The sequence below is a fragment of the Arachis stenosperma genome, chromosome 1 (assembly GCF_014773155.1).
Source record: "Arachis stenosperma cultivar V10309 chromosome 1, arast.V10309.gnm1.PFL2, whole genome shotgun sequence".
Lineage (NCBI taxonomy): Eukaryota > Viridiplantae > Streptophyta > Magnoliopsida > Fabales > Fabaceae > Arachis > Arachis stenosperma.
In genome coordinates this window covers 39,001,428-39,020,309 of record NC_080377.1, presented here as the reverse complement: position 1 = coordinate 39,020,309, position 18,882 = coordinate 39,001,428, and the positions used below count along the sequence as shown (strand labels likewise).

The 18,882-nt window shown below is 41.2% G+C and overlaps 1 protein-coding gene across 1 annotated transcript; it reads left to right on the top strand.

The window, feature by feature from the left end:
* Nucleotides 1–11,232: 11,232 nt before the first annotated feature.
* LOC130978314 (uncharacterized) lies at nucleotides 11,233–11,937 on the top strand. The gene has a single exon (XM_057902245.1). The coding sequence runs from the start codon at nucleotides 11,233–11,235 to the stop codon at nucleotides 11,935–11,937; it is 705 nt and encodes a 234-aa protein (XP_057758228.1).
* Nucleotides 11,938–18,882: the final 6,945 nt, after the last annotated feature.

The window sequence follows — 18,882 nt, the reverse complement described above, 5'->3', positions numbered from 1 at the left end:
GAAAGATAAAGGCGGTTCCGTTGAAGATAAGCTGACCTCACCCAAAGATAAGATAAAGATAAGATAAGATAACTAACTTATCTTATCTAAGAAGGTCACTTCTCACCATTATAAATACACTGGAGCACCCAGGTATAACTCATACTCTGATTCTACACATTATCTGCTTGGACCCATGCTAACTTAAGCATCGGAGTGTCATTGCAGGTACAACCACCAACCACTCTGCATGTCAAGCTCGGGTCCCTGAACCCCCACCTCGGGCATCTCCAAACGACCGAGCTACACGTTTCAGGTAACCCCCGGAACATTGGCGCCGTTGCCGGGGACCTGGAAGTCATCCCACCACCATGGCGGACAACCATGACAACGACCACGATCCAGTCACGAAGATAGCCCCCACAAAGATCAAGACCCATTCACCAAAGAGATCATGAAAGCTAAAGGTCCCAAAGGACTTCAAAGCTCCCAACATGATCCCGTACGGCGGCACATTGGATCCAAGCCATCATCTCAGTAATTTCAGAAGAATGTACCTCACCGACACATCGGACGCCATTCGATGCAAAGTCTTCCCGACTACTCTAACGAAGACAGCAATATGGTGCTTCGACAGTTTGTCTCCAAGATCCATCACAAGTTTGACGACCTTGTTAAGAAGATTCCTCGCCAGGTTCTCCATCCAGAAGGATAAAGCCAAACACACTTCAAGCTTGCTGGGAATTAAACAAGGAGATCAGAAAAGCCTTCACAGCTACATTGAAAGATTCAACAACGCATGCCTTGACATACAAAGTCTTCCAACAAAAGCGGCCATCATGGGACTCATCAATGGCCTAAGAGAAGGACCTCTCAGCCACTCAATATCCAAGAAGCACCCAACATCTCTGAACGAGGTACAGGAACGGGAACAGAAATACATCAACATGGAAGAGAACTCTCGACTAGGAGAAAGCTAAAAAACCGAATTCTCCTAACCCACCACGGGACAAGGATAAAGAGTCCAAGAAAAGAGAAGATCAATCGGAGAAGATCCTACCACCTCGCCCAATCAAAAGCAAAAAGGAGAAAGAGGTCGGACGAGTTGAAGGCCCACCTCATAACAAAGAATTGGGCAAGTTAAGGTCCACCTCACACCAAAGAGGTTGGACGAGTTGAAGGTCCACCTCACACGGAAGAGGTCGGGCGAGTTAAGGTCCACCTCACACCAAAGAGGTCGGACGAGTTGAAGGTCCACCTCACACGGAAGAGGTCGGGCGAGTTAAGGTCCACCTCACACCAAAGAGGTCGGACAAGTTGAAGGTCCATCTCACACCGAAGATGTCGGGCGAATTGAAGGTCCACCTCACACCAAAGAGGTCGGACGAGTTGAAGGTCCACCTCACAACCAAGAGGTCGGATGAGTTGAAGGTCCACCTCACACCAAAGAGGTCGGACGAGTTGAAGGTCCACCTCACACGGAAGAGGTCGGGCGAGTTAAGGTCCACCTCACACCAAAGAGGTCGGGCGAGTTGAAGGTCCACCTCACACCAAAGAGGTCGGACGAGTTGAAGGTCCACCTCACACCGAAGAGGTCGGGCGAGTTGAAGGTCCACCTCACACCAAAGAGGTCGGACGAGTTGAAGGTCCACCTCACAACCAAGAGGTCGGATGAGTTGAAGGTCCACCTCATACCAAAGAGGTCGAACGAGTTAAACATCTACCTCACCCCAAAGAGGTCGGACGAGTTGAACGTCCACCTCACACCAAGGAGGTCAGACGAGTTGAAAAGGACAACGGAGTACGAACAAGCCTTCCGAGATTTCGAAATCCTTGGGGCAACCACCCATCCTTTCCAGACCACGGGAAAATGAAGAACTCATTATACCTCGCAGTGGGAAGTCAGGCAATAGCCTCAGCACTAGTCAGAGAAGACGAAAGTGGGAAACAACCCGTCTACTTCATCAGCAAAGCTTTACAAGGGACCGAACTAACCTATCAACAGATAGAAAAAGTTCGCCTACACCCTCATACTCACCTCTCGACGACTCCACCCATACTTTCAAGCTCACACTATCAGAGTTCCAAACCAACCAGCCAATAAAGGGCATCCTGCAGAAAACAAACTTAGCTGGAAGAATCCTACAGAGGACAGCTCGGATAATTCGGGAGACCTTGGACAAAACCAGAGAACATCTCGGACAATCCGGGGGACTCTGGACAAAAATAGAAAATAGCTCGGACAAATCGGGGAAAATGAAGTCTGACACATAGAATGCCCGAGCTAATGCAGCCAGCACCAACAGCTCGGACAATTCGGGGATATGAGGTCCGACACATACCCTGAGAGCAGAATGCCCGAGCTGATGCATTTTCAAAACTAGCCAACCAAGGGGCAATAACAGAAGCCTCATCCGAGCTACATTACAAGACCACAACAAATCGGTCTCGAAGGCGGTATAAGGGATGTACTCAGGGTCAGCCACAGTAACACGCATTTAAACTATGAAATCCAGCTAATCAGACACGCTGTCCGGGATCTTAGTAGACATCTCAAAGACATAGGTCGACTATGGAATTACTACCAAACAACTCGGGCAAATAAGGAAACAACTCGGACAATAACAGTAAAACATAAAGTGACAGACGTGGCAGTAAAAGGGAAACCCCAGGACTCACACAAAAGTCCAAGGGCACCCTTTGGAGGTAACAACAGAGCAAAAACCCAAATACAAAGTCAAAACTTTACATCAAAAAGCATGCCAACTTCCACATTGCCCCACCAGAGGAGCTCATCAGTGTAACATCACCTTGGCCGTTCGCAAAGAGGGGACTCGACCTCCTTGGACTATTTTTCCAAGGATCGGGACAAGTCAAGTTCCTCATTTTAGGGGTGGATTACTTCACAAAATGGATTGAGGCAGAGCCCCTAGCTAATGCCACTGCTCAAAGAAGTCAGAAATTCTTGTACAAGAACATTATTACAAGGTTTGGGGTTTCTTACTCCATCACCACAAACAATGACACTCAATTCACGGACACAGGTTTCAAGAAAAGAGTGGCTAACTTGAAAATAAAGCACCAAATTCACATCCGTAGAACACCCACAAGCCAATGGACAAGCAGAAGCTGCCAACAAAGTCATACTAGCTAGGTTAAAACGGAGACTAAAGGACACAAAGGGAGCTTGGGCTGAAGAGCTCCCACAAGTCCTATGGGCATATCGGACAACTCCACACTTCACCACGGGGGAATCACCCTTCCGATTGATTTACGAAATGGAGGCAATGATCCCAGTAGAGATCGAAGAAGGACCCCCCAAGAATGATCTTCTACAACGAAGAGGTCAAATCCCAAATCCAAAGGAAAGAACTCGACCTACTTCCAAGAGTCCGAGAGAGAGCTCCGATCAAGGAAGAGGCGTTAAAAACGTCGAATGGCCTCAAGATACAATCAGAAGACAGTACAGCGAAGCTTTGCCAACAACAACCTTATCCTAATCCGAAATGATATCGGAACAACTCAACCTGGAGAAGGAAAGCTAGCACCCAACTGGAAAGGACCATACCAAGTTGTTTAGAAGAACTGGGGAAAGGTTGCTACAGACTGCCCGAACTTGAAGGGCAAGAGCTACCAAGGTCATGGCATGCCTGCAATCTAAAAAAGGCGCCAGGCCGAGATCCAAAAAAATTGCCCGACCTAGAAAGGTAAAGTACTAACATGTACACACTCTTATCTTTATATTATTGTTTAAAAGATTGCAGATTCCCTGAAAAGTTTCCTACCAAGACGCCCGACTACGGCGGGTCGGCAAGGTGAAACACCAAAATCATCGCCCGATCACGACAAAATCGGCAAAGATGAACACAGAATAATGTAAGAAGTTATCGAAAGTGATCCAAAAAAAGAACCTGACGAGGTCTTACGGATTGCTAAAATAGTAAACTGGCCGACGTTGAGAAGTCGGACCAAGTCAACCCAAGTTATCAGCAAATCCCTGGAAAGAGATCTGACAAAGGTCCAAGAAAGAGGATTACAAAAATAACTTGGAGAAGGGACTGACGTAAAGAAGTCATCCCATAAACAATAAAGTTATAGAAGTAATCCCTGAAAGAGACCTGACAAAGGTCCAAAGAAAGAGGGTTACGAAATAACTTAGAAGAGATCGACATAAAGAAGTCGGTCTCCTACAACGGACAAGTTATAAAAGTAATCCCTGAAAGAGATCTGACAAAGGTCCAAGAAAGAGGATTACAAAAATAACTTGGAGAAGGGACTGACGTAAAGAAGTCATCCCATAAACAATAAAGTTATAGAAGTAATCCCTGAAAGAGACCTGACAAAGGTCCAAAGAAAGAGGGTTACGAAATAACTTAGAAGAGATCGACATAAAGAAGTCGGTCTCCTACAACGGACAAGTTATAAAAGTAATCCCTGAAAGAGATCTGACAAAGGTCCAAGAAAGAGGATTACAAAAATAACTTGGAGAAGGGACTGACGTAAAGAAGTCATCCCATAAACAATAAAGTTATAGAAGTAATCCCTGAAAGAGACCTGACAAAGGTCCAAAGAAAGAGGGTTACGAAATAACTTAGAAGAGATCGACATAAAGAAGTCGGTCTCCTACAACGGACAAGTTATAAAAGTAATCCCTGAAAGAGATCTGACAAAGGTCCAAGAAAGAGGATTACAAAAATAACTTGGAGAAGGGACTGACGTAAAGAAGTCATCCCATAAAACAAAAAGTTATAAAAAGTAATCCCTGAAAGAGACCTGACAGAGGTCCAATAAGAGGATTACTAGAAATAACTTAGAAGCGACCGACATGAAAAAGTCGGCCCAAAGCTACAGCTTGGAACAACAAGAAAAAGTCGGACCAACAAAAGCTACAGCTTGGACCGACAAGAAGAAGTCGGACCAACAAAAACCACAGCTTGGACCGACAAGAAGTCGGACCAACGAAAACCACAGCTTGGACCGACAAGAAGTCGGACCAACGAAAGCTACAGCTCGTCGACACGAGAAATTGGACCAACAAAAAGCGTGCGCTAAAAGGGACATAGCTTTGCCCAAAAGGCCACGGCTCCATGACAAGGCTATCAAAATTGTTCAGACCAACTAAAAAAAAAAAAAGCAATGCCAAACTCGCACAAAATAAAACTACTCAAGATCGACCAAAGTCAGGATGCTTGAGTACGACTTCCCCCAAAGAGAGCACGATCTCACGGAAAGATCGAACTCAAGCAGGGGCAAAGTCGTACAGGTCGACGTCAGCTAAGAAGAGGCGCAAGTACAATCTCAAAAAAGAACAAGCCAAAAGGTTAAGAAAAAACCTTAAGGCTCAAAAGTGCTTAGCTAAAAGGGATACAACTCCACTCAAAAAAGGCACAATCTCAAACAGGGCTACGTATGTCATCCGAGACTAAAAAGGTTCTATACAAAGAACACTAAAAAGTCATCAGACAAGTTACTAAGAGTCCGGATATCAAGCCGCAAGGATAACTTCACCAAAGCAGAGGGTTGTCAACACAAAAGCAAGGCGTGATCCAGAAAGCAAGGGTAGAAAACCCACACTACTACTTAAAAGAGGACGGACTGTGAAGTACCAAACCTCTAGAAAATCTGCAAAAGATTGCAAATCAATGAAGAAACAAGCAAGACAGATGCTTGAGCACTACTTCCAAAGAGATCGAAGCTCTGAAAAGCACGATCTCATGGAAAGATCGAACTCAAGCAGGGGCACTGTTCATACCCTGGGTCAAGCTGTCCGACCCGGGATGTTTAGCGACAAGCCGACCGACCTCTTCAGGCCAAATGCCCGACCTCTTCTCAAAGAGCTTGGCTAAATGCCCGACCTCTTCTCAAAGAGCTCGGCTAAATGCCCGACCTCTTCTCAAAGAGCTCGGCTAAATCGCCAAAGGAGCCCAAAGCAGGCCCAAAACGAAGGAACGCAGCCCAATCTAAAGGCAGCCAAAGCCCAGAAAGATAAAGGCGGTTCCGTTGAAGATAAGCTGACCTCACCCAAAGATAAGATAAAGATAAGATAAGATAACTAACTTATCTTATCTAAGAAGGTCACTTCTCACCATTATAAATACACTGGAGCACCCAGGTATAACTCATACTCTGATTCTACACATTATCTGCTTGGACCCATGCTAACTTAAGCATCGGAGTGTCATTGCAGGTACAACCACCAACCACTCTGCATGTCAAGCTCGGGTCCCTGAACCCCCACCTCGGGCATCTCCAAACGACCGAGCTACACGTTTCAGGTAACCCCCGGAACAGAAAGAATTGCGAAAAAAAGAGAGAGAAAAAGAAAAAGCCAATAGCTCTTTAAACCAAAAGGCAAGAGCAAGAGAGAAAAAAAAAAGAAAAAGCCAGTAGCTCTTTAAACCAAAAGGCAAGACCAAAAGGGATAGCAAGAGCAAAAGGGATCCAAGGCTTTGAGCATCAGTGGTTAGGAGGGTCTAAAGAAACAAAATCTTGGCCTAAAAGTTCAAATGAGCTGCTTCCCCTAACTATATACTTGTGGTGTGAAGGTTTCAAGTGAAAAGCTTGAGACTAAGCAGTTAAAGTCGTGATCCCAAAAGCAAAAGAGTGTGCCTAAGAACTCTGGACACTACTGGATGAGGATTCTAGCAAATTTGAATCATAATCCTAAGGGGATCACCGAGTTATGTGATGAGTAAATATTTATACGCTTTTTGGTGAGTTAAATCTCAATTTGGCCCTTGAAATTTGGTTTGATACTCAAAATGCCCCCCACAATTTCGTTGGCCCCAATTAGAACCCCCAAATTTACAATTGTGGCTCCAACTTGCCCTTGTGTTTATCTTCGTCACCGAAATGCTGATCTAGTGTAATTGCATGACATGGTGGACACTATTTAAACGACGTTGCATTGGTTTACGCGCAAATCCTTTGGAAACCACGTAGTGTAAGGGTTTTCTTGATGTTTGGCAACTTATGATCGTCATAGTGGAAAGAAAGAGAGTTTTAACCGACAAAAAACTGAAACGACATGGTTTCCAAAGGGTTTGGACGCGAAACCAATGTGTCGTCGTTTAAGTAGTGTCCACCGTGTCATGCAATTGCATCAAATCAGCATTATGGTGACAGAGATGATCGCAGGGACAAGTTGGAGCCACAATTGCAAATTTGGGGGTTCTAATTGGGGCCAACAAAATTATGGGGGTCATTTTGAGCATCAGGCTAAATTTCAGGGACCAAATTGAAATTTAACTCCTTTTTGGCATCATTTTCATATAGTTTTCATTATGTTTTGTTTAAGTTTTATTATATTTTCATAGGTTTTACTACAAAATTCATATTTTTGGATTCTATTTTGAGTTTTTGTGTTTTATGATGATTTCAGGTATTTTCTAGCTGAAATTGAGGAGTTTTAGCAAAGTCTGACTCAGAGACAGAGAAAGGACTGCAGATGCTGTCAGGATCTGACCTCAATGCACTCGAAGGAGCATTTCTAGAGCTATAGAAATCCAAATGGTGTGCTCTCAACGGATTTGAAAAGCTAACATCCAGGACATTCCAGAAATATATAATCGTCTATATTTTGCTTTGGAAATGAAGGCCTAAAACTGTCGTTCAACGCCGTCCACCAGCCTCATTCCTGGTGTCCAATGCCCAAAAAGGGGTAGCTGGCATCCAACACCCATTCAGGAGTCCAAAGCTAGCGTTGGATGCCCAAAAGGGAGCACTAGCTCATGGCTTCACTCAAGCTCAGCCCAAACACTCACCAAGTGGGACTGAAAAGTGGATTTTTGCACTACAAAACTAGTTTATCTTATTTCTATAATTCTAAGTTATCAGATTAGTATATATAGGAAGAGATCACCCTTATTTAAGATCTTCTTCTTCCCCCACTTTATTTTCGAACACTATTCTATGTACAGTATGAGTCACTAACCTCCTAGGTTAACATTAGGATCTCTGCTGATTCTTATGAATTAATAATATCACAATTCCACTTCAATCTATGCTTAATACTGTTCTAAGATGTATCTTCGTTCTTCATCCTAATGGATTGGGAGTGTAACTTGACCGTCATCCCTATTCACATGGGTTCTTGCGAGTCCTTGACGGGATAGTATTGAACCATAAGCTTTATTATACATCTCTTAGATGGCTAATCCATGACTTTGTTGGGACTTCTCGAGACATCAGTTCAGCCGAGGTACGGGGCAATTAGGGCCTTTATGGTATAGGCTAGAACCAAAGAAGCAGCATTCTCTAATCCAGAAGATCTGACCTTGTCTGTGGCGTTTTGAGTAGGATCACCAAGGGAATGGACTGCTAGAGCTTCACCCCTGTTCAGATTGGATGACCGCTGACCCGGCGTTTGATCTGAAGTAGAAGAGATTAATGACCGCTGATCCGGCGTTAATCATTTATAGCCTACCATGGAATGAATCAACAGAAGTTGGAGTCAATGGTGAGAAAAGTTGATCCAGAAGAAAGAAGCATCTCTGAAGCCTCGACCATTCTCATACCATTAATTTCACACCTATCTAGTAACATTTTATTTATTTATCTGTTTTATGCATTTTCTCGTGACAACTATATTTTCTATCTGCCTGACTATGATCTTCAAGATAACCATTGCTTGCTCAAACCAACAATCTCCGTGGGTCGATCCTCACTCACCTGAGGTATTACTTAGATGACCCGGTGCACTTGCCGGTCTATTTGTGCAAATATTGTGGAGTCAATTTCGTGCACAATTAAGTGTCTGTGGCATTTATGTATCCAGTGGTAATACAGAAAAACAAAACATTTATCTTGTTGCTTAGATTAGATACTTTTTACTTTTGTTTGTGTCTTTGTTTTCTTTTTCAAAAACTTTTTCAAAAATCCATCTTTTCTTTCTCTTTTGTTTGAGTCTAGTGTTAGTTCTTAACTTTGATGTCCTTTGTGTATTTTTTTATTTTCCTTAAAATTTAGAGTTACTCTTAGTGTTTTTTCTTGGTATTCATGTTGTTATTGTTTCTTCTCTTGTTTTGATCTTAAAATTTTTAACTTTGGTGTCTTTTGGTGTTTTTTTTTTATTTTTGAAAATTAGTATCCTTTGATCTAAAAATTCTAAATTTGGTGTCTTTTAGTTGTTTTTCTCTTCATTAATTTGAAAAAATAAAAAATATTTCTTTTGTCTTTAATCAAATTTTCAAAAATCTTACTTTCTTTTCTTATCTTGATTTAAAAAAAATCTAAGTTTAGTGTTTTCTTGTTAGTAAAGTCAAATTTTAAATTTTAAATATTATCTTTTTAAATCTTTTCAATTCTTTTATTTTAATTTAATTCTTTCCTATCTTATCTTTCTTTAACATTTTTTAAAATTCAAAACTTTCTCAAAACTTTATCTTATCTCTTTTATCTTTCTTTAAATTTCAAATCATTATCTTATCTTATCTTAATTTTAAATTTCAAAATCAAATCTTTTCAAAATTTTAAAATCAAATCTTTTTCAAATCTCATATCTTATCTTATTTTCAAATCTTTCTTAATTGGTTTCTTGTTTTCTCCTCCTTCTTTTTCAAGACTTCTTAACTAATTCCTCTCTCTTCTATTTTCAAAAACTTCTTACCTATTTGTCTTTCTTCTTTTTCAAGAACCACCTACTTAATTTTCAAATCTTTTTATTCAATTAGTTATCTTAGTCTTTAACTTTCTTTTTCCTTTTGAATTTAATTAAAAAATAAAAATAAAATATTTTAATTATAGTTTGTCTTTTTACTTCTTAATATTGAAATTCTCCTGCCTTTGTTCACCATGAACCTAAATGGGAATAAATAGTTCAGAAAAACTTTGGGGTTCTATATGGCCCCCACTCCTGACTTCTATGGGAGAAGTATCAAAATACCCCCTATTAGAGCAAGTAATTTTGAGGTAAATCCTCAGCTCATTATTTTGGTGCAGCAAAACTGCCAATACTCTAGACTTCCACAGGAAGAGCCTACTGAGTTCCTAGCAAACTTTTTACAAATTGCTGACACAGTACACACTGAGGGAGTAGATCAAGATGTCTACAGAGTGCTACTCTTTCCCTTTGCTATAAGAGATCAAGCAAAAAGGTGGTTAGATAACCAACCCAAATTCCGCTTGAAAACTTGGAGGCAGCTAGTAGACAAGTTTCTAAATCAATACTTTTTTCCAAGGAAGTTGACCCAGTTAAGGCTGGATATCCAAGGCTTCAATCAAGAGAATAATGAATCTCTTCATGATGCTTGGGGAAGGTATAGAAGAATGCTACAGAAATTTTCCACTGCAATATTTTCAGAGTGGGTGCAATTAGACATCTTTTATTATACCCTCACAGACATGGCTAGGATGTCTCTAGGCCACACTTCTGGTGGTTCTATACATATGAGGAAAACATTTGAAGAGGTTTGCAAACTTATTGAGACAATTGCCATGAACTAGCATATGTACACAGTTGATGAGACTTCCATAAAAGAAGAGGTTAAGGCAATATCTATTGAATTTAACCCTCCAGAACAAAATGGCCTATTGACTCAGCAGCTACACGCCCTTGCACAATAGTTGCTAGAATTGCAAGAGGCTTTGTGAAAAACTCAGACTTTTAATAGGAATGTAGAAGCACAGTTGAGTCAGACTAGGCAGCAATTATCTAAGCAGATAAAAGATGAATGTCAAGTGATCCAACTGAGGAGTGGGAAAACATTAAACATCCAACCTCAAAAAAATAGAAGACCAGGGAAAGAAAAGCTGACAGAGGATAATCAGACTACTGTCCAAGACACCTCTGAGGACGTTGCATACCCAAAGAGGAATGTCATTGGCGTTCAATGCTAAGAAGGGGTGCTCACTCCTGGCATTGAACTCCCAAAGGGGGGAGCACTCTTGGCTTTCAACGCCAAGAAGGGATACCTACCCTTGGCGTTGAACTCCCAAAAGGTGGCATTTCTCCTGACGTTGAACGCTAGGAAGGGGGCAGCAAGGGCGTTGAACACCCAACCAGGGATGGTCAAACACATGCAAGTGCTGATAAGACCCTTACTAAGCAAGCTACTGACCCCCCTTCCAATTCTGTAGGCATTCAACCTACATCAACTAAGGCTGATGACTATAGGACCAAGATACCATTTCCTCAGAAACTCCATCAAGTGGAAAAAGATAAACAATTTGCCATTTATGGATTATCTCAAAACACTTAAGATCAAGATCCCTTTTGCAGAGGCTCTTGAGCAGATACCTTCTTAAGCTAAGTTCATGAAAGACATCTTAAGTCATAAGAAAGATTGGAAAGAGGCAGAAAAAGTGCTCCTTACTGAAGAATGCAGTTCAGTAATCCAAAAGAGCTTACCGGAGGAACTCAAAGATCCTAGGGGCTTTATGATACCCTGCACCTTAGGGGATGCCTATACAAAGACAACCCTATGTGATCTTGGAGCAAGTATTAACCTAATACCTGCATCACTAATAAAGAGACTCTGTTTAACTCACAAAGTTAAACCTACCCGCATATGTCTTCAACTTGATGATGGCTCTGTTAAGCATCCATCAAGCGTGATTAAGGACATGATTGTTAGGGTTGGACCCTTTAATTTCCCCACAAATTTTGTGGTACTGGAAATGGACGAACACAAGAGTGCGTTCCTTATCCTAGGAAGACCCTTCCTAGCTACAGGACGGACCCTCATTGATATTCAGAAAGGGGAAGTAACCCTGAGAGTCAATGAGGATAAGTTCGTGCTAAATGTTGTCAAAGCCATGCAGCATCCAGACACTCTAGATGAATGCATGAGTATTGATATCATCGATTTCCTGGTGGAAGAAGTGAATATGGCTGAGAGACTTGAAGAAGTACTGAACGACTTTTTTTATGATGCTCAGCCTGATTTAAAGGAGCCAAAGGAAATAAAGGAGCCTCTGGAAACTCCTAAGGAAGAGGACAAGTGGTGCACGAAATTGTGATCATCAATGGCGCCATCAACATGGTACGCTCAATTGCAATCTCAACTCTTTATCACAACTTCGCACAACTAACCAGCAAGTGCACTAGGTCGTCCAAGTAATAAACCTTACACGAGTAAGGGTCGATCCCACGGAGATTGTTGGTATGAAGCAAGCTATGGTCACCTTGTAAATCTTAGTCAGGCAGACTCAGATGGTTATAGATGAAATATGAATAAAAGATAAAGATAGAGATACTTATGCAATTCATTGGTGAGAATTTCAGATAAGCGTATGAAGATGCTTTGTCCCTTCTGTCTCTCTGCTTTCCTACTGTCTTCATCCAATCCTTCTTACTCCTTTCCATGGCAAGCTGTATGCAAGGGTTTCACCGTTGTCAGTGGCTACCTCCCATCCTCTCAGTGAAAATGTTCAACGCACCCTGTCACGGCACGGCTATCCATCTGTCGGTTCTCAATCAGGCCGGAATAGAATCCAGTGATTCTTTTACGTCTGTCACTAACGCCCCGTCCTCAGGAGTTTGAAGCTCGTCACAGTCATTCAATCATTGAATCCTACTCAGAATACCACAGACAAGGTTTAGACCTTCCGGATTCTCTTGAATGCAGTCATCAATTCTAGCTTATACAACGAAGATTCCGGTTAAGGAAATTCAAGAGATATCCACCCAATCTAAGGTAGAACGGAGGTGATTGACGGTCACACGTTCATAGGTGAGAATGATGATGAGTGTCACGGATCATCACATTCATCAAGTTGAGGAACAAGTGATATCTTGGAACAAGAACAAGCGGAATTGAATAGAAGAACAATAGTAATTGCATTAATACTCGAGGTACAACAGAGCTCCACACCTTAATCTATGGTGTGTAGAAACTCTACCGTTGAAAATACATAAGTGATAGTGTGATCATTGGCCTCGGCCCCAGAAAGGGAACCAGAAGAACCAAGATGATAATAACAATAGCAAAAGGTCCTATTTATAGAGTACTAGTAGCTTAAGGTTTACAAAGATGAGTAAATGACATAAAAATCTACTTCCGGGCCCACTTGGTGTGTGCTTGGGCTGAGCATTGAAGCATTTTCGTGTAGAGACTTTTCTTGGAGTTAAACGCCAGCTTTTGTGCCAGTTTGGGCGTTTAACTCCCACTTTGGTGCCAGTTCCGGCGTTTAACGCTGGGAATTCTGAAGGTGACTTTGAACGCCGGTTTGGGCCATCAAATCTTGGGCAAAGTATGGACTATCATATATTGCTGGAAAGCCCAGGATGTCTACTTTCCAACGCCATTGAGAGCGCGCCAATTGGGCTTCTGTAACTCCAGAAAATCCACTTCGAGTGCAGGGAGGTCAGAATCCAACAGCATCTGCAGTCCTTTTCAGTCTCTGAATCAGATTTTTGCTCAGGTCCCTCAATTTCAGCCAGAAAATACCTGAAATCACAGAAAAACACACAAACTCATAGTAAAGTCCAGAAAAGTGTATTTTAACTAAAAACTAATAAAAATATACTAAAAACTAACTAAATCCTACTAGAAACATACTAAAAACAATGCCAAAAAGCGTACAAATTATCCGCTCATCAATAAGCTAGAATTATTGGCGGCCATTCCTGAGATCCAGAAAGTCTAAACCTTGTCTGTGGTATTCTGAGTAGGATCTCGGAAGGAACGACTGTGACGAGCTTCAAACTCGTGAGTGTTGGGCGTAGTGACAGACGCAAAAGAATCACTGGATTCTATTCGAATGTGATCAAGAACCGACAGATGATTAGCCGTGCGGTGACAGCGCATTTGGACCATTTTCACTAAGAGGACGGGAGGTAGCCATTGACGCCGGTGAAACCCAACATACAGCTTGCCATGGAAAGGAGTATGAAGGATTGGATGAAGGCAGTAGAAAAGCAGAGATTCAACAGGAACAAAGCATCTCTATGCACTTATCTGAAATTCTCACCAATGAATTACATAAGTATCTCTATCTTTACTTTATGTTTTATTTATCTTTTAATTATGAAAACTCCATAACCATTTGAATCCGCCTGACTAAGATTTACAAGGTGACCATAGCTTGCTTCAAGCCGACAATCTCCGTGGGATCGACCCTTACTCACGTAAGGTTTATTACTTGGACGACCCAGTGCACTTGCTGGTTAGTTGTGCGAAGTTGTGAAAAAGAGTTGAGATTACAATTGTGCGTACCAAGTTGTTGGTGCCATTGTGTATCGCAATTTCGTGCACCAGTGGTATAGGCTAGAACTAAAGAAGCAACATTCTCTGATCCGGAAGATCCGAGCTTATCTGTGACGTTTTGAGTAGGATCACCAAGGGAATGGACTACTAGGGCTTCACACCCATTCAGATTGGATGACTACTGACCCGGCGTTTGATATGAAGTAGAGAAGATTAATGACCACTGATCCGGAGTTAATCATTTACAGCCTGCCATCGAATGAATCAACAGAAGTTGGAGTAAATGGTGAGAAAAGTTGATCCAGAAGGAAGAAGCATCTCAGAAGCCTCTACCGTTTCATACCATTGATTTCACACCTATCTGGTAACGTTTTATTTATTTATCTGTTTTAGGAGTTTTCTCGTGACAACTATATTTTCTATTCGCCTGACTAAGATCTGCAAGATAACCATTGCTTGCTCAAACCAACAATCTTCGTGGGATTGACCCTCACTCACTTGAGGTATTACTTGGACAACCAGGTGCACTTGCCGGTCTATCTGTGCAAATATTGCAGAGTCAATTTTGTGCACCATTAAGTGTTTGTGGCGTTTATGTATTCGGTGGTAATATGGGAAAACAAAACACTTAAGGTAATGGCCAGGCTCTTAAAGAAGTTGTGTTCAAGAATAAAAAAGGACTAAACTAAGAGAGTCAATAATATTATCCGGATTCTGAATTCCTAAAAACACCAACACTTCTGAGCTTCAAAGGATAGTGAGATGCCAAAACTGTTCAGAAGTAAATGGTTACTTGCCCCGCTCATCAATGAAACTGAGCGGATATTTTATACGCTTTTTGGCATCATTTTTTATATTATATTAGTTATATTTTGTTTAAGTTTTATTAATTTTCATAGGTTTTAGTAATAAATTCACATTTTGGATTCAACTTTGAGTTGTTGTGTTTTATGATGATTTCAGATAATTTCTGGCTGAAATTGAGGAGCTTTGGCAAAGTCTGATTCAGAGGCAAGGAAAGCGTAGCAGATGCTATCAGATTCTGACCTCCATGCACTCAAACGAGCATTTCTGGACCTACAAAGGTCCAAATGAGCATTCTCAATGGTGTTGGAAAGCTAACTCCTAGAGTTTTCTAGCAATATATAATCGTCTATACTTTTCTTCGAAGGAGCCTGCCCATATTGGGCATTGAACGCCAAGGAGCTACCTCATTGCTGGCGTTCAATGCCCTAAGGAGACAAGCCAGTGTTGAACGCCCAAGAACCACCCCCTTTAGGGCGTTTAACGCCCACTAAGGCACAAGGCAGCGTGGTTCCCACCCATCCCTCAAGTTGGACGCTAAGCTCAGCCCAAGTACTCAACCAAAGTGGGCCGAAGAGTGGATTTTTACACTTCTAAATCTAGTCTATCATATTTTTTTATTCTTTTCATCATTAGATTAGTATAAATAGAACAAAGATCACAATTGTTAAGAAATTTTGATCTTTTCTTTTTTGCACATTTTACTATTACTTTCTATAAGCTATGAGCTACTAAAAACCTCCTAAGTTAGGGTTAGGAGCTTTGCTGATTCTCATGGATTAATAATATTATTGTTTCTATTTCAATACACATTTGATTCCATTCTCTTGTGCATTTTCATTCTTCATCTCATGAATTGAGAATGACCCATGACAATAATCCTTGTTCTACATGGGTTTCGTGTGAGTCATGACCCAGATAGCATTGAACTACAGCTAGAGACTATATTGCAGATTCCAGAGCGTGCCTAGGCAACTTTGGATAAGTGGCATAAAATCCTGTTGACCGTGGGTTATTGAGGTCTCTGTGGTGTTAAGGCTAGAGTCTGAGAAGTAGTGTTCTCTGATCCGGAAGATCCGACTTTGTCTGTGGCGTTTTAAGTAGGATCGCGAAGGGGAGTGGATTGCTTAGGTCTTCACATTCGGTTATAGTGGGAAGGCATGAGTTAACTTGATGAGAATGCTACATGAGTTGCTCGGATATGGTGAACTGCTATGGTTTAGAAGAGACTAACTTGATGAGGATGCTACATGAGTTTGTCAATTACGACTACCATTGAATAAATCATTCATTATTGAAGTAGACAGTAAGAAAAGTTAATCCGGAAAGAATACGCATCTTCGAAGCCTTGACTGTATCTCTATCACTGTTTTCACAATCAATCTGGTATTTCGCATTTATTATTTTATTTATGCTTTTAAACAAACAATCATCTTTTCTAATCACCTGACTAAGATTTACAAGATAGCCATTGCTTGCTCAATCCAAAAATTTCCGTGGGATTCGACCTTCAATCACCTGAGGTATTACTTGGACGACCCGGTGCACTTGCCGATTCAGTTGTGCGGAGTTCAATTTTGCGAACCACAAGGCAGTAGTGAAATCACCCCCTAACTGGCATTCAACGCCCATTCTCCAAGTTGAATGCCAGGGTTGGACAAAGAACTCAACCAATGTGGGCCTAAAGTGGATTTTAGCACTCTTTAGCTTATGCAGTCTTATCTTTGTACTTTTTAATTTAAATTTAACATTTTTTAGGGTTAGTATTTACTATTTAAAGAGGAGATCACTTAGGATTAAGAGATTGAGTTCATATAGCATTAGATAGATCTTCTCTGTTTTTTCTGTAAATTATGAGCAACTAAACCTCCTAGGTTAAAGTTAGGAGCTCTGCTTATTCTTATGGATCAATATGAATACTTTTCTATTTTAATATATATTTGATTCTATTCTATGATGTATTGTCGTTCTTCATCTAATGAATCTGGGGTAGAACGAGAGTATAACCCCTTATTCTACATGAGTTTTTGCGAGTCCTAACCTGGATAGTATTGAGCTATAAGCTTGAGAATGCATCACCTATACCAATAATTTATCTGGGCTAATTGGGATAAGTGACATATAATCTCGTTAGTCCGGGGTAATGAGGTTTTTGTGGCACTAAGGCTAGAACATTGAGCTTCATTCTCCGATCCGGAAGATCTGACCTTATCTGTGGCATTTTGAGTAGGATCAAGTGAGAATGAATTGCGTGAGCTTCACCCTCGTTCATATTGAATGACCACGATCCATGGCTTTTGATATGGATTAGAGAAGATTAATTGACCATGATCTATGGCATTAATCACTTACATCTTTGCCATAGAATGAATCTTTCATTGTTAAAGTAGTCGGTAAGAAGTATTAATCTGGAAAGATAAAGTATCTCTAAAGCCTTAACTGATTTTTCATTACTATTTTTATATCAATTCTTTATTACTTTCTTTATTGTTTTGTTTTATGCACCTACAACAACAACAATTATCTTCCTATTCGCCTGACTAAGATATGCAAGATAAAAATCTCGTGGGATCGACCCCTCACTCACCTGAGGTATTACTTGGACGACTCGGTGTACTTGTTGGTGAAGTTGTGCGAGTTCTAATTTCGTGCACCACCCAGCTCAAACACTCTAGTGGGTACATGTATGGTGCACGAAATTGTGATCATCAACAATGGCGCCAAAGACTTGGAGCTCTCAAACGTGAATTACACTTTGTCACAACTTCACACAACTAACCAACAAGTGCACTGGGTCGTCCAAGTAATAAACCTTACGTGAGTAAGGGTCGATCCCACGGAGATTGTCGGCTTGAAGCAAGCTATGGTCACCTTGTAAATCTCAGTCAGTCAGATTTAAATGGTTATGGAGTTTTAATAATCAAAAAGATAAATAAAATAGAAAGTAAAGATAGAGATACTTATGTAATTCATTGGTGAGAATTTCAGATAAGTGCATAGAGATGCTTTGTTCCCATTGAATCTCTGCTTTTCTACTGCCTTCATCCAATCCTTCATACTCCTTTCCATGGCAAGCTATATGTTCGGGTTTCACCGGCATCAATGGCTACCTCCCGTCCTCTCAGTGAAAATGGTCCAAAATGTGCTGTCACCGCACGGCTAATCATCTGTCGGTTCTCGATCGTGTTGGAATAGAATCCAATGATCCTTTTGCGTCTGTCACTACGCCCAACACTCGCGAGTTTGAAGCTCATCACAGTCATCCCTTCCCAGATCCTACTCGGAATACCACAGATAAGGTTTAGACTTTTCGAATCGCAGGAATGGCTGCCAATAATTCTAGCTTATACCACGAAGACTCCGATCTTTTAGAATGGAGGCTAAGAGATACACGCTCAATCTTAAGTAGAACGGAAGTGGTTGTCAGTCACGCGTTCATAGGTGAGAATGATGATGAGTGTCACGGATCATCATATTCATCAGGTTGAAGTGCGAGTGAATATCTTAGAACAAGAATAAGCTTGAATTGAATAGAAAATAGTAGTAATTGCATTAATACTCGAGGAACAGTAGAGCTTCACACCTTAATCTATGGTGTGTAGAAACTCCACCGTTGAAAATACATAAGAATAAGGTCCAGGCATGGCCATTAGGCCAGCCCCCAAAACATGATCAAGAGATCAAAAGGTGATCAAAAGATGAAAATACAATAGTAAAAGGTCCTATTTATAATGAAACTAGCTGCTAGGGTTTACAGAAATAGGTGAATGATGCAGAAATCCACTTCCGGGCCCACTTGGTGTGTGCTTGCGCTGAGCATTGAGCTTTACACGTTTGAACGCCTGTTTTTGCCATCAAAACTCGAGCAAAGTATGGACAATTATATATTACTGGAAAACCCTGGATGTCTACTTTCCAACGCAATTAAGAGCGTGCCATTTAAAGTTCTGTA

Bases quoted from the DNA above. Each gene is read 5' to 3' on its own strand.
- LOC130978314 (XM_057902245.1), top strand. From the start codon at position 11,233: ATGAAAGACATCTTAAGTCATAAGAAAGATTGGAAAGAGGCAGAAAAA.